Below are 17,068 nucleotides of genomic sequence, written 5' to 3'. Positions count from 1 at the left end.
ATATGAATGAGTTGCAAACTAAATAAACAGAGCTTTACAAAGAAGGTTGATTGGAACTAAAAGTGATATTAAATCTTAACTTCTTCCATTGGTTTATCCGCCCATCTTCATTCTGGTCTTCCCATAAATCCTCTACTAATCCACTTGCTGACATCTAACTTACACCATGGTGCATCGTAGAATTAGCATATATTGTGCATCAAAACTTGGTCAATTTGAGCTATTTTTAAAGATTTATTAAATATTAGTTACATTTATTTTCTGGCCCCAATTGCAATATCATTTCACCTACCACCATCAAACTTACACTCTGAGTGCTCTTAAGATGAATATTGTCAGGCACCAAAACTGGATCACTATGACTCAGTTCCAGAAAACTAAATAAAGTGTATTGATACTACATGTCTTGCTGTAACTTTTATACTATTACCTACTAACATAAAAGTTACAGTGTCAAGTAATACATTGTTAGTGAATTCTGTAATAATATTTATCATATACCCAAACTGGATTGCTGTAAGTTGCTTTGTAGAAATTATTACAGGCTGGTTATAAATCATGGCTGGACCTAATAACATACCTCTTTATATATTGCCATGAAATGTTATAATGAGGGTGCATATTGGGATGTGTTATGCATCAAAACCAAATTGTTTCTATCTCCCCCTTTTTGTTTATATACCTCTATACCTTTGGACATCAAATTGTAAATTTTTTAAGATATAATGTTATTCCATTGAGGAGGCATGGATATTTGTGGCTATTTGATTAATACAAAGATGACAATGGATCAAGGATGACTAAGGGAAATTTAATTTAAAGAGGAAATATGAAAACAAAACTTTTATCTCATAATAAAGAATATATCTATTCTGCCTGCATTTTATCTAATGTCAATGTCAATTTTACAAACATTTTATCTAAAGTGAATGCCAGCATTACAGTCATTTTACCTAATGTCAATGCCAATATTATAATCATTTTACCTAATGTCAATGCCAATATTACAAACATTTTACCTAATGTCAATGTCAAAATTACAAACGTTTTACCTAATGTCAATGTCAATTTTACAAACATTTTATCTAAGGTGATTGCCAATATTACTATCATCTTATCTAATGTCAATGCCAATATTACAAACATTTTACCTAATGTCAATGCCAATATTAAACATTTTACCTAATGTCAATGCAGATATTAAACATTTTACCTAATGTCAATGCCAATATTACAATCATTTTACCTAATGTCAATGCCAATATTACAAACATTTTACCTAATGTCAATGCCAATATTACAAACATTTTACCTAATGTCAATGCCAATATTACAAACATTTTACCTAATGTCAATGCAGATATTACAAACATTTTACCTAATGTCAATGCCAATATTGCAAACATTTTACCTAATGTCAATGCCAATATTACAAACATTTTACCTAATGTCTATGCCAATATTACAAACATTTTACCTAATGTCAATGCCAATATTACAAACATTTTACCTAATGTCAATGCCAATATTACAAACATTTTACCTAATGTCAATGCCAATATTACAAACATTTTACCTAATGCCAATATTACAAACATTTTACCTAATGTCAATGCCAATATTACAAACATTTTACCTAATGTCAATGCCAATATTACAAACATTTTACCTAATGTCAATGCAGATATTACAAACATTTTACCTAATGTCAATGCCAATATTGCAAACATTTTACCTAATGTCAATGCCAATATTACAAACATTTTACCTAATGTCAATGCCAATATTACAAACATTTTACCTAATGTCAATGCCAATATTACAAACATTTTACCTAATGTCAATGCCAATATTACAAACATTTTACCTAATGTCAATGCCAATATTACAAACATTTTACCTAATGTCTATGCCAATATTACAAACATTTTACCTAATGTCAATGCAGATATTACAAACATTTTACCTAATGTCAATGCCAATATTACAAACATTTTACCTAATGTCAATGCCAATATTACAAACATTTTACCTAATGTCAATGCCAATATTACAAACATTTTACCTAATGTCTATGCCAATATTACAAACATTTTACCTAATGTCAATGCAGATATTACAAACATTTTACCTAATGTCAATGCCAATATTGCAATCATTTTACCTAATGTCAATGCCAATATTACAAACATTTTACCTAATGTCAATGCCAATATTACAAACATTTTACCTAATGTCAATGCCAATATTACAAACATTTTACCTAATGTCAATGCCAATATTACAAACATTTTACCTAATGTCAATGCCAATATTACAAACATTTTACCTAATGTCAATGCCAATATTACAATCATTTTACCTAATGTCAATGCAGATATTACAAACATTTTACCTAATGTCAATGCCAATATTACAAACATTTTACCTAATGTCTATGCCAATATTACAAACATTTTACCTAATGTCTATGCCAATATTACAAACATTTTACCTAATGTCAATGCCAATATTACAAACATTTTACCTAATGTCTATACCAATATTACAAACATTTTACCTAATGTCAATGCCAATATTACAAACATTTTACCTAATGTCTATGCCAATATTACAAACATTTTACCTAATGTCAATGCCAATATTACAAACATTTTACCTAATGTCAATGCCAATATTAAACATTTTACCTAATGTCAATGCAGATATTAAACATTTTACCTAATGTCAATGCCAATATTACAATCATTTTACCTAATGTCAATGCCAATATTACAAACATTTTACCTAATGTCAATGCCAATATTACAAACATTTTACCTAATGTCAATGCCAATATTACAATCATTTTACCTAATGTCAATGCCAATATTACAAACATTTTACCTAATGTCAATGCCAATATTACAAACATTTTACCTAATGTCAATGCCAATATTACAAACATTTTACCTAATGTCAATGCAGATATTACAAACATTTTACCTAATGTCAATGCCAATATTGCAAACATTTTACCTAATGTCAATGCCAATATTACAAACATTTTACCTAATGTCAATGCCAATATTACAAACATTTTACCTAATGTCAATGCCAATATTACAAACATTTTACCTAATGTCAATGCCAATATTACAAACATTTTACCTAATGTCAATGCCAATATTACAAACATTTTACCTAATGTCTATGCCAATATTACAAACATTTTACCTAATGTCAATGCAGATATTACAAACATTTTACCTAATGTCAATGCCAATATTACAAACATTTTACCTAATGTCAATGCCAATATTACAAACATTTTACCTAATGTCAATGCCAATATTACAAACATTTTACCTAATGTCTATGCCAATATTACAAACATTTTACCTAATGTCAATGCAGATATTACAAACATTTTACCTAATGTCAATGCCAATATTACAATCATTTTACCTAATGTCAATGCCAATATTACAAACATTTTACCTAATGTCAATGCCAATATTACAAACATTTTACCTAATGTCAATGCCAATATTACAAACATTTTACCTAATGTCAATGCCAATATTACAAACATTTTACCTAATGTCAATGCCAATATTACAAACATTTTACCTAATGTCAATGCCAATATTACAATCATTTTACCTAATGTCAATGCAGATATTACAAACATTTTACCTAATGTCAATGCCAATATTACAAACATTTTACCTAATGTCTATGCCAATATTACAAACATTTTACCTAATGTCTATGCCAATATTACAAACATTTTACCTAATGTCAATGCCAATATTACAAACATTTTACCTAATGTCTATGCCAATATTACAAACATTTTACCTAATGTCAATGCCAATATTACAAACATTTTACCTAATGTCTATGCCAATATTACAAACATTTTACCTAATGTCAATGCCAATATTACAAACATTTTACCTAATGTCAATGCCAATATTACAAACATTTTACCTAATGTCAATGCCAATATTACAAACATTTTACCTAATGTCAATGCCAATATTACAAACATTTTACCTAATGTCAATGCCAATATTACAAACATTTTACCTAATGTCTATGCCAATATTACAAACATCTTACCTAGTGTCAATGCCAATATTACAATCATTTTACCTAATGTCAATGCCACTAAATGTGACTGGCAATATTACAGTCATTTTATCTAATGTCAATGCCAATATTACAATCATTTTACCTAATGTGAATGCCAATATTACAATAATTTTTTGTTAATGTCAATGCCAGTAGTACATTTTATCTAAGTTCAATGCCAGTTTTACAATCATTTTATCTAATGTCAATGCCACCATTACAAATACTTTATCTAATGTCAATGCCAATATTAGAATCATTTTATTTCATGTCAATACCAGTAGAACAAACATTTTATATAACATGTTACATATATTTGATTTAATTTATATTTGATTTAATTTGTGTTTGATTTGATTTAATTGTTTGTCGGCTTTGGAGTCTTTGTATTTTCTTTACATGTCAATGTAATGTAATTTTGTTTACTAAGAACTTGATATTCTCCAGAAAATTCAGTTTGACCTGAGTTTTCCTTAGATACCTAATAATAGAAACACTTGTTTCTATATTTGGCTTAGTTCCTGGCCTTGATTGAGGGTCAAGTAAATAATTTTTTTCTAGGAGTAAAATGATTGGTTCTTATCAAGGACATACAGGAGCTATGTGACTTTTAGATGTAAACATGATCACATCACCCTCTATTTCGCAATTAGGCATTTCCGAAATTGCAAGATACTTAGTATTAATAGTGATGTTTAGAGAGAGATCTCACAGTTCTGGGGCTTTTAAACACTTGAAGTCAAGTTGTTTTCTTCTGTTGTGACCGGTATTGAAATACTGAATTTTTGAGTTTTTGAGTTATTAGTTAATTTTTCTATAAATTATTTGGACTCTAAAAGATTAATTAGTTTCTCTGGAAATATTATTGTATTCAATACAGAACTCTTGAACAAGGACACTGCTTGACAATTTTATTTGGATTTCCAAGACCAGAGGATTAATTATTATGTTTCTACAAGGAACTGTAGATGTCAACACAGTATAGGCTACAGCATAAGTCATCGCCTTTCATCTTGGATTCTTCGTTGGGACTCGAACTTGGAATCATTAGAACATTTCAATATTAGGACTTCAAAAAGTTTTATTCGTGGATTATTCTTGTATTAGTTTTGAATTAGATTCTGGAAACCGTAAGTTTTCATATTTTTTCATTTTTACAGTATTTTTCCAGAGAAATAAATTGTTATATTTTTCAAAGCTTGTTGTTTTCACTCTTTCTTGTGTCAATGTTTATTTGAGCCTAAACACATAACATACGAAATGTCAATGCCAGTTTTACAATCATCTTATCTAATGTCAATGCCAATATTACAGTCATTTTATCTAATGTCAATGCCACCATTACAAACATTTTAGACTGCTCCGGTGGCCTAGTGGTTAGAGTGTCTGCCTCAGATGCAGGAGGACGTGGGTTCGATCCCTGGCCAAGTCATACCAAAGACTTACAAAAATAATACTAACAGCTGCCTCGTTAGGTGCTCAGCATTAAGAGGTTAGTGTTAGGACTGGTCAGCCTGGTGTCAGATAATGTGACTGGGTGGGACATCATGCTACTTGTCTGTGGCATGATGCCCCAGTGCTAGACATCACTATAAACTGTCACACTGCTGACATCAATCATAGCGATACAACTGAAAAATTGCTAAAGCTACGTTAAAAATCCAAATTACACACACACACACACACACATTTTACCTAATGTCAATGCCAATATTAGAATCATTTTATTTCATGTCAATACCAGTTTTACAAACATTTTATCTAATGTCAATGCCAGTATTACAATCATTTTATCTAATGTCAATGACAATATTACAAACATTTTATTTAATGTCAGTGCCAGTATTACAAATATTTTATCTGATGTCAATGCCAGTTTTGCAATCATTTTATCTAATGTCAATGCCACCATTACAAGCATTTTATCTAATGTAAATGCCAATATAACAATCATTTTATCTGATGTCAATACCACCATTAGAATCATTTTATCTAATGTCAATGCCACTATCAAAATCATTTTATCTAATATTAGTGCCAATATTACAATTATTTAATCCAATGTCAATGCCAGTATTACAATCATTTTATCCAATGTCAACGCCAATATTTCATTAATTTTATCTAATATCAATGCCACCATTACAAACATTTTATTTAATGTCAATGCCACTATCAGAATCATTTTATATAATGTCAATGTCACTATTAGAATCATTTTATTTAATGTCAATGTCACTATCAGAATCATTTTATATAATGTCAATGTCACTATCAGAATCATTTTATATAACGTCAATGTCACTATCAGAATCATTTTATATAATGTCAATGTCACTATCAGAATCATTTTATATAGTGTTAATGTCACAATCAGAATCATTTTATATATCAATGTCACTATCAGAATCATTTTACATAATGTTAATGTCACTATCAGAATGATTTTATATAATGTCAATGCCACTATCAGAATCATTTTATATAATGTCAATGCCACTATTAGAACCGTTTAATCTAATGTAAATGCCACTGTTACAATCATTTTAAACAATGTCAATGTCACTATTAGAATTATTTTATATAATGTCAATGCCACTATTAGAACTGTTTAATCTAATGTAAATGCCACTGTTACAATCATTTTATATAATGTCAATGCCACTATTAGAACTGTTTAATCTAATGTAAATGCCACTGTTACAATCATTTTAAATAATGTCAATGCCACCATCAGAATCATTTTATATAATTTCAATGTCACTATTAAAATCATTTTATATAATGTCAATGCCCCTATAAGAATCATTTTATATAATGTCAATGCCCCTATAAGAATCATTTTATATAATGTCAATGCCACTATTAGAACCGTTTAATCTAATGTGAATGCTAATATTACAATCATTTTGTCCAAACCAATTTTAAAACGTTAAAGAAGATAGGAATTTTCAAAGTGGTTTACAACATAATGCCAAAGCAATGAAATACCTGGTGCTTTTCCAAATAGTTCACACCACTGAAGAACCAAGTCAGTCTTTGCAAACAAGAGCCTCACAACCTGTCCCATCAGGTAAACCAAAATAAGCAGCAAGGCAAGTGATAACCATTCCATCTAAGTAAAGAAATAAAAACAGTACATCTCTGTAAAGAATTTTAACCAGTACGGATGTCAGCCATGTGTATTTTCAGATTATTGAAACTGGCAAACTAAGCCTAAGGTTGTCATGATTAAAAAAAAGAGCACAGACTTTTACTTTTAAAACAAGAGTCTCTTGAAGGAACTAATGCTCTACTGACCAAAACAAATTTGTCTTGGAATTCAAGATAATATCCATTTTTCTTTATGACTGATGAGTGCTGAAAACATTTCAGATGTTCTTGAGAAATAAAATTTTAAAATTAGCCATTGAGGCAGTCATATTAGATGTAAGATTGGCACCATTTTCATTTAGTGACAAGATTTTAAAGATGGCCATTGTGATGACCATATTGAACATCAGACCTGCACAACTTTATTTATGACCAACTAAACAACAAGATGCTACAATAAATCTTCCAGTTAAAACCCCATTGCTGATACAACATTCAGTTCAGAAGGAGTACAAGATTTTCAAGATGGTTGCTTCTTTGGTTATATTAAACATTTTCGTTAGGACCAACTATCATAAGAAGTCTTCTGCTGAAAGCTCCATATCAATATGACTTTCCATGCAGGAGGTGTAGCAATAATAATTTTCAAGAAAGCTGCCATGGCAGCCAAAATGGAAGCCAGATCTGCACCATTTTCATTTAGGACCAACTAGACATCAGAAGTAGTATTTAGGTGAAACCCCTATGTTCATATGACCATCCTTTCAGATGGAGTAGCTATAATAAGATTTTCAAGATGACCAACTGTGCTGGCCATACTGGATGTCCATGTGGAACCATTTTCATCAAGGCCCAACTAGATGTCATAAGAAGTCTTCTAGTGAAATCTTCAAATTGATATTACTATCCATTCTGGAGAAGCAGCAATAACAAAATTTTCAAGATAACTGCCATGGTGGTCATATCAGGTATCAGATCAGCACCATTTTCATTATAAGACCAACTAGACATCATGGGAAATCTTCCTTGCAAACCCTATGTTGATATGACCATCTATTCAGAAGCAGTAGTGATAAAAGGATTTTCAAAATGGCCATCACATAAGCTCTCTTGGTCTATGACAAGTAAAGCTAAAAATGCTACGAGTCTATACAGATTTTCACTGATAAATAATATAACAAGACAGTCCAAGTATATCTGAGATTGCTACTTTGCTAACACTAGTCCACAAGCCAATATAATACCATTTGGCCAGCTTTTTTTAAAAAGGAATTTTCACCTGGTTGCCATGAGAGCTGAAAGGTTGTTAGACAGCTTGAAGAAAAGCTAATTCTTAGAAGAATATTAGTAAAACATGTCAACTATCAAATATACCAAATAAGTTTTTCTTTTCCTTTAAATCTATCAAAGATTTTAAAGTTACATTTTCCATCTAGTTTTGCATGGTTTATAAGCGAAAACATTGCTAGTGAGGCCAGCAGAATGTGGTAGCATGTGAGCTAAGAAATCATACAATCAAAAGCAAGTTTAACCTGAATTAGGTTTACATGTCAGTGATTTGGCCAAAAAGTGTAAAAATCTGGTGTAACAAACACAACACTAACAAATTTTAATACAAGTCGATATTAGCAATATTTTTTAGTCCTGAAGAGTGTTTTTAATTAAATACTTGTTTTTGTTATGCATTCCATTGTTAAAATACCAGTTGTCTCCCCTTCAACTACATTTTCAATATATCTGGTCAAGACTGTGCAAACAACAACAATGGAACTTTTGAAAGTTATTTTATAGTAAAAATCATCATGAATTTGATATCAGATAGATTTTAAGAGATTATCTTTTAAACTAAAATTTTCAATAAAGTCAAAATAATCATGGGTACACATATACTGATGGGCAACTTAGAAGTACTGTCAATATAACCATGGATACACATAAACTGATGGGCAACTTAGAAGTACTGTCAATATAACCATGGGTACACTTAAACAGATGGGCAGCTTAGAAGTACAGTCAATATAACCATGGGTACACATAAACTGATGGGCAACTTAGAAGTACTGTCAATATAACCATGGGTAAACATAAACTGATGGGCAACATAGGAGGCAACACACACATTACATCCAAAAATTGCTACATATGACATTTATTCCTTGCTTTATACCTTCTGTTTGCAGTTAAAATGAACTTAACAGAGTTCTTCATTGTTGCTCACAATTTACAGGTAAATAAACAATGATATAAAATGAACTACAAAACCACAACAACCTCTTCTTTTCAGATTAGTTTGCTACATATGGTTATGTCTTGGCTGTCTTATTTCTTGGAGAAAATTAGTACTTCCTTGTTCCTTCACAGAACTGAGAAAAATTGAAAATAAAAAACTACTTAAAATAAATGATGTTATTTGCATGGAATCCTTAAATCACACAAGTACTTTCTAGTATGTGCAGATATCATTTAGTATAATTTGGGGGAGGGGGTGTAAACATGGAGAGGGGTTAGTGTGACAAAAAACCCAATAGGAGCCAACGTGGCAAAAATGAAGAGGCTCCTGCATGTTAAATGTTTCCAGTGCATGATTTAAAACTATGTAACTGTAAAGAAAACATACTCAAGGAAGCATACAAGTGGTATCTGCATCAATTTTAGGTGCAAGTATGCACCCCAGTTCTGCCCTTCTCTCCCCTCCTCCAGGTGCAGATCCATCAGGAACTTTATAAGTTTGACTGTACTGGTAATGATAGGGGTTTGACTGTACTGGTAATGATAGGGGTTTGACTGTACTGGTAATGATAGGGTTTGATTGTACTGGTAATGATAGGGGTTTGACAGTACTGGTAATGATAGGGGTTTGACTGTACTGGTAATGATAGGGTTTGATTGTACTGGTAATGATAGGGGTTTGACTGTACTGGTAATGATAGGGGTTTGACAGTACTGGTAATGATAGGGGTTTGACTGTACTGGTAATGATAGGGGTTTGACTGTACTGGTAATAATAGGGTTTTGACTGTACTGGTAATGATAGGGATTTGACTGATGAACAGATTCATGGAAATTTTTCAGTATGAATGTTAGCAGCTAAAATTAGGGGTGTTACATAAGCAAAAACAGAGTTTTCAAATATAATGTTCTTAGCCCACAATCTTACTTGCTTTGTTAAAGTATAAGAGAGACTGTTATTTATGCAGATATTTCAGAATGTATTTTAACACACTTGTACAATTCCGAGTGATCACTGATCAAACCAACCAAGTTATCATTATTCAGTATGATGTCCAAGGAGAAAAATACTATTTGCAACAGTAGGTAACAGGCACTTACTTTTCAAGTTAAGTGGACATTGACACATTTGTATATAGTGATGAAAATTGATGCGAGTATTCACATTTGAAATCACCATAGACAGAGTGTACATGTAGATAGATCTGACATGAATGTAATTTTCATATTTTATTGAACATTATCATTCTTTACATGTACAAATTGGTTAGTTTCTTTAACATTGTTGCATCTGACACATCCATGTCCTGCAGATGTTTCAGGTGTACGCATGACTATACAACTGAATGTGTTCATTTACCATTATCACTCTAATATGCTAGCACCATTAAAAGCAAACTGTATTTGCAAGAACCTACCTTTATTGCTAAATAGACTATGATATGGTCATGCCCCAGATGAACAGTCCATGCTACAGTCATGTCCCCAATAAACAGTCCATGCTACAGTCATGTCCCCAATAAACAGTCCATGCTAGTCATGTCCCCAATAAACAGTCCATGCTACAGTCATGTCCCCAATAAACAGTCCATGCTACAGTCATGTCCCCAATAAACAGTCCATGCTACAGTCATGTCCCCAATAAACAGTCTATGCTTGGGTGATGTTACTGCTAAGAAGGCTATGCTTGGGTGATGTTACTGTTAAGTATGAAATGTTAGGGTCATGTGTCTGCTGAACAGTCTATCCTAGGGTCATGTCCCTATTGAACAGTCTATGCTAAAGTCATATTCCTGCTAAACAGTATGCTAGGGCCACATCCTTGAAAGTCTATGCTAGGTTTATGTCTCTGCTAAGCAGGCTATGCTAGGGCCATATCCTTGATAGTCTATGCTAGGGTTATGTGTCTGCTAAGCAGGCTATGCTAGGGTCATGTTCCTGATCAAGTCTGTTAGTGTCATGTCCCTGCTACACAATTTATGCTAAGGTGATGTTCCTGCTACACAATTTATGCTAGGGTGATGTTCCTGCCAAGTATGAAATGCTAGGGTCATGTCCCTGATAAAGTCTGCTAGGGTCATGACCCTACTAAATAGTATATGCTAGTGTAATGTAATGTTCCTACTAAGTATGAAATGCTAGGTTGCTTTTCCTGCTAAACATTCATTGCTAGGGTCATATCCCTGCTGAACAGGCTATGCTAGGGTCATATCCCTGCTAAACAGTATACTAGGGTCATATCCCTGCTAAATAAGCTATGCTAGGGTCATATTCCTGCTAAACAGTATGCTAGGGTCATATCCTTGATAGTCTATGCTAGAGTCCTGTCCCTGTTAAGCAGGCTATGTTAGGGTTGTATCCCTGCTAAACAGACCATGCTGTGGTCATGTTCCTGCTTAGTCCTACAATGTATGATGCCTCCCCTGATATTTGTCTTTGAGATAACCAAAAAATACAAATAACAGGGGAGGCATCTTTACTTACCTTGTAGGAGTAGTCCCTGCTAAACATTCTAAGTTAAGGTCATGTTACTGCTGAACAGTCATTGCTAGGGTGATGTCTCTGCTAAGCAGGCTATGCTTGGGTGATGTTACTGCTAAGCAGGCTATGCTTGGGCGATGTTACTGTTAAGCAGGCTATGGTTGGGTGATGTTACTGCTACACAGGCTATGCTTGGGTGATGTTACTGCTAAGTATGAAATGTTAGGGTCATGTCTCTGCTGAACAGTCATTGCTAGGGTCACGTCTCTGCTAAGCAGGCTATGCTTGGGTGATGTTACTGCTAAGCAGGCTATGGTAAGGTGATGTTACTGCCATGTATGAAATGTTAGGGTCATATCCCTGCTGAACAGTCTATGCTAGGATCATGTCCCTACTGAACATGCTATGCTAGGGTCATGCCCTAGTCCTACACAACATGTGCTATGTCTTACATTTTATGACTATGGTCATGTCCCTGCTAAATAGTATGCTAGAGCCATATCCTTCATAGTCTATACTATGCAGGCTATACTAGGATCTTGTTCCTGCTTAGTCCTAAGATGAAAGAGGGCTCCCTTGATAATTTGTATTTCTGGGCTATTCCAAAAGCACTTAGCAGGGGAGGCATCCTACCTTTTAGGACTATATAGTCCCTGCTAAACATTCTTTGTTATGGTATTGTCCCTGCTAAACAGTCATTGCTTAGACCATGTCCCTGCTAAACAGTAAACAGGCGATACACTGGCCTAGCATCTACAGAAATTCCTGTTCGTTCCCTCTAACTCAAAGCCTTTCAAATTCTTATCCAATTATAAGCGTGAAAGACAAGAAAAATCTTTAATTCTGATAGATTTCATTCATGGTAAACAACGTAACAAATGTTCATACAACAGTTCACTCGCGCCTTGACTCTTGGCAGTTTTCTAAAATACCAATATCATTCTTGTTAAAAAAAAAAAAAGCAACAATACATGATCCAGCTCGTCTGCTAAAAGAGTACGGCCATGCAACAAAGTCCGTGTCTACCCCTCAGGGACATGGACCTGGGGATAATTTGGTCTCTACTTTCAGTTTGCAAGAGGATGGTATTTAGCGGATTTCACAGCTAATCATTTAAGACGTAAATAGTTTCTAATAGTGTGTTCTAAAGTCAGCTTACTTTGCGGCACTTAGAGTGACTTTGACGTTCAACTGACCTCAACGTACCAAATGTTTCATCACATCTACAAAGAACTCAAAAACCGTACCGGATAATCAATAAAGACAGAAAATGACGGTACAACGCTCATTTTAGTAACCTTCCCGACACTGGACCTAAACGCCAGTTGGTCTGGGAGGAAAATGAAATCAATGTCCGATATATCGCTCAAACGATGGCAAATTATAAAGATGGTATAGCTGATCTGTCTTTGCATATTTGATCTTAGAAATTCGTCACACACGCTGTAAAAAAAGGGTACGGTTTATATTGTGTCAGAATTTTAAAACTGTACATACACTTTTTCTCCTGTGTGTAATTGTAATGAGTTCTGTAGTCTCCTGCATTTATTTTTAGAACGTCATTTGCACTGAAAAAGAATGTTCATTTTTAGTGCTTGTGTATTTTGTTTACATTTTGAGCATACTCAAAGAAACTGTAATATAGAATTTCCCAGTGCTAGTAAGATAACCAATTTTGTGTTCTTTTTATTTATGATTGCTGTTTACGATTTTCAAGGGATTGAATGAGTTAATTTTAAGTGACAAACAACATATAAAATCAGAATTAAAACATTTCAATAGCCAACCAATATGGCTGTCGATGACATCATATAGGAGGGGTTTATATGTAGGTAAAACTAGCAAAAATTGGACTTACCATGTCTTGAAAATTCTCCTTATAACAGTTTTTTAGAACAGTGTATCTTCTGTTCCTCAAAACTTGTGGGTAAATGACCATTCAGGATGATACAAATAATCATATAGGGTACATCAAGATATTTGACTCCATGGGAATGAAGTGGTGTTGTTGAAATACTAATTAGAAAGAAGTGCGTTTGTTGGAATACTAATTAGGAAGGAAAATAATTTGTTGGGGTAGCAAGTGACCCCTTGGGGAAAACAAAAGAATGCTTCTACAACTCATTTGGTTCATGTATTTCTTTAATGCTGGCGCTTTCCCTTCAGAAGAAAAAAATCCAAGAGATTGAAAACAGATTCATGAGTATGTTGTGTAAAGTTCATGAAAAGTATGGAAAATATATAGCAGTATATACAGTAGCGGCATTAGCCAGGTGCGAAAGGTGCGGTATCCGAAAATATATAGCAGTATATACAGTAGCTGCATTAGCCAGGTGCGAAAGGTGCGGTATCCGAAAATATATAGCAGTATATAGTTTTTGAGTTTGATTCAAAAGATCATAATTCATGTAGATTATTTAAAAATAAATTTGATTTTTGAAAACAAACCTGTATTTTTCTATGAATATTTCACATGATTTCTTCAGTGGTATAAAAATTGCCTATTGTCCACATTTCATGGCGTGCGGAGATGGGTGAGGTCAATCCGGACAGGGAATTATCTCCCACATGTGAACCTCGGTATCAATAATTTTGTCTAACCATCTTATCCACATAATCCTTCGGAGACAGCTCATGTTAGGAGACAGCTCATGTTTAATTGACTGAGTTGTCGGGAATGTCTGCTATAGACAGTCTATATCTCGCTGGCATACAGGAGTGTGTTGAGCACTACTGCACGGTACAGTTTCAGTTTGGTGGTAAGACTGATTTCCCCCGCGGTCCTACGCATTCTCACGTAGTCTTACGAAAGCTGAACTGGCTTTGGAAATTGTTATCTTGACCTCAATGTCAATGTTGACTGCTCTTGAGAATTTGAGGACCAGATACGTGAAGATGAAGACAACCTGAAGTTTCTGATCTTTCAGTGTGATACTCGGTTCGAAATATGGGGAAAGCTATGCCAATTAAATTTTCATGTTTTGTTGAGGGATGCGAGAGCATTCAGAATTAGATAGGTGAAGAGATGAATGTATTGAAAAGTTTAATCGAAGCATCGGGTCATAGGTGACTTGTGTTTTAGTTGCACGTGTAAACAACAACTTTTATACAGTCTTTTTCGATATTATCAGACACCAAGCAGATGTTAACTGAAGTAATAACTTTAACGTAGCAAGATTATAACACCGATAAATACATTACATACAATGTTCCAAAACTATACAACAAACTGAAAAGTAAATTTACACCACGCTGATTTTGGTGACGAAACTTTGTTATTACTATGTGACATGGTTATGAAACTGGTTACATCAATCATTTAAGATAAGATAAGAAAATATTATTTCAGACTGTATAGTCCATACATCTATATTAGAAAACAAACATAAAATAAAAGCATTTAAAACATAAAACACCTAGATATCTTATGTACATTTACACACCTATTTTCCGCAACAGACTACGTCCAGCATTGTTAAGACTATGATTAAGTAAGACATTTAAAGGATAATTTGTTCCATATCTCTATAATACAAGAACTTAAACGAATATAATCATTTCACAGAAATTTCAAGATACAGTTTATTAGAGATTCTTGACATCATTGAAAATACATACTGTAATAAATATGGATTATGCGCATTTATTTATAGCTCTCCATTTTAAGGATTTCTTAGATTTTTGTGATTACTTGTTTGATAATGGGAAGTCGGTCCTTGGGATATAGTCCTTATGCCGAATAATTAGCCAGTTACTATGAGCAAACGTCATGGAGTGAATTCTTAGTGACATTTCATAATTGCATGGTTTACTTTTAGTGAATTCAAATCAGAGCTGCATGAGTGTCCCTGATTAGCTCGTATTAGAATCTGCTTGTGTGAACTGATTGCGTGACTCCATATGCAGTAGTTATGATTGGGGATTGGTAAATTACTGGTAAATTACACAGTGGAATAATTGAAAAGAGACTGTTCATCTTCTGGTGGCGCCGTTTATTGTTGCTATGGTGGTAAATATGGTGTAGAGTTACAGGTGAAATGTTGCTTAAAACCATGATTCAACTGTCCTAAGACGACGTAGTAAATATAGTTCCCTGTATTAGGTGCTTGAGTTGTATGTTTTCACAGCGTGGAATACTTGTGGTACGTTACGCAAATTTAATGAGGCGAAGCCATGTTGTTGTGAGGTTGACAAGCAGTTAGATAGTTGTGAGATTTGCAGTCATGTATTAGTTAGAGTAAAATTATTTATAGTTAGGACACGTTGGAATTTCCAGTTTACAACATTAATTGTATGTAAATCTTTGGAATCTAGGGGAAACATGTGACTTCTATCTGGATTCACGCCGTGGTTGAAATCGTTTGGTAAAGAAACTCCTTCGGCTTGTTATAATATTTTCTCATTACTTCCTCGAAAATGAATTATAGTTTACAAACATGTTAGAGATACTGTTTCATCTTGGAAGGCTTAATAGACAACGAAGATTATTATTATAATCAACAACTAGTTTTCTTTTCATACATTCACAAAAGTTGGTCCACAGAGGAGTGCAATACACTGTGCAGCATTAAGACTTGAATAATCAAAGTTTGACATTCAAAGAGCAATTTCTAAATTTACGTAAAAGCATGTTCAAGTACACACAAATCTGTAATGTCTCATCATATCTTGATTATCTGACTTACTGGATTTTAAAATATGACCTAAATCGTTTAAAAACAAAACATCGTTTAAACTAGGATTAAACACTACCTTCAAGAAGAATTTGAAAAAGAAGGTTATTCTAGAGGCTGAGAAGAAATTTGACATTACGACAAAAAATTGTATAAGACACAAAATACGCAACATCTAAGAATATTTACAACCAATCGAGCAGATGACAATATACATAGGCTTTGTAAACCAATATTGCATAAACAAAAACAAATCTGGAAGATGTAAATTTCAATAGAGAAAGATGTCATTTCATGGTCACCTTATACAATTTGTTTGTGAGATTAAAAAGATGTTAGATAACAATATCACAAATGACTGACTCGAACAACAAGATGATTGCTAATACTAATATTCCATCAGAGGAAGGATGACTTAACTAAAATAAGCCCCAAAAATTGAAGAAAAAAAAAGGAATATCATAAATGTGAAC

At 33.1% G+C, this 17,068-nt stretch overlaps 1 protein-coding gene across 5 annotated transcripts in view; it reads right to left on the bottom strand.

The window, feature by feature from the left end:
* Positions 1–13,909, bottom strand: part of LOC149804442 (dehydrogenase/reductase SDR family member 7-like) — a 36,081-nt gene extending 22,172 nt beyond the window's left edge. For 2 of the 5 annotated variants that reach the window (XR_016415691.1, XM_089940447.1), the window contains exons 1-2: positions 13,781–13,909; positions 7,111–7,234 (exon numbers count right to left, since the gene is read on the bottom strand). Coding sequence is in view for 4 of the 5 variants with exons in the window: in XM_089940447.1 (XP_089796573.1) it covers positions 7,111–7,234; positions 13,781–13,861 (205 nt within the window). In the remaining variant the exon portion in view is untranslated. Of the gene's footprint in view, positions 1–7,110; positions 7,235–12,374; positions 12,394–12,893; positions 12,913–13,081; positions 13,142–13,780 lie in introns of those variants that run through there. The other 3 variants (XM_089940457.1, XM_089940466.1, XM_089940476.1) reach the window with 3 other exon arrangements.
* Positions 13,910–17,068: the final 3,159 nt, after the last annotated feature.

The sequence above is a fragment of the Sinohyriopsis cumingii genome, chromosome 2 (assembly GCF_028554795.1).
Source record: "Sinohyriopsis cumingii isolate HCF-2022 chromosome 2, ASM2855479v2, whole genome shotgun sequence".
Classification (NCBI taxonomy): Eukaryota; Metazoa; Mollusca; class Bivalvia; order Unionida; family Unionidae; genus Sinohyriopsis; species Sinohyriopsis cumingii.
The sequence above is the reverse complement of the archived record's forward strand: the minus strand, read 5'-3'. Positions and strand labels throughout refer to the sequence as shown.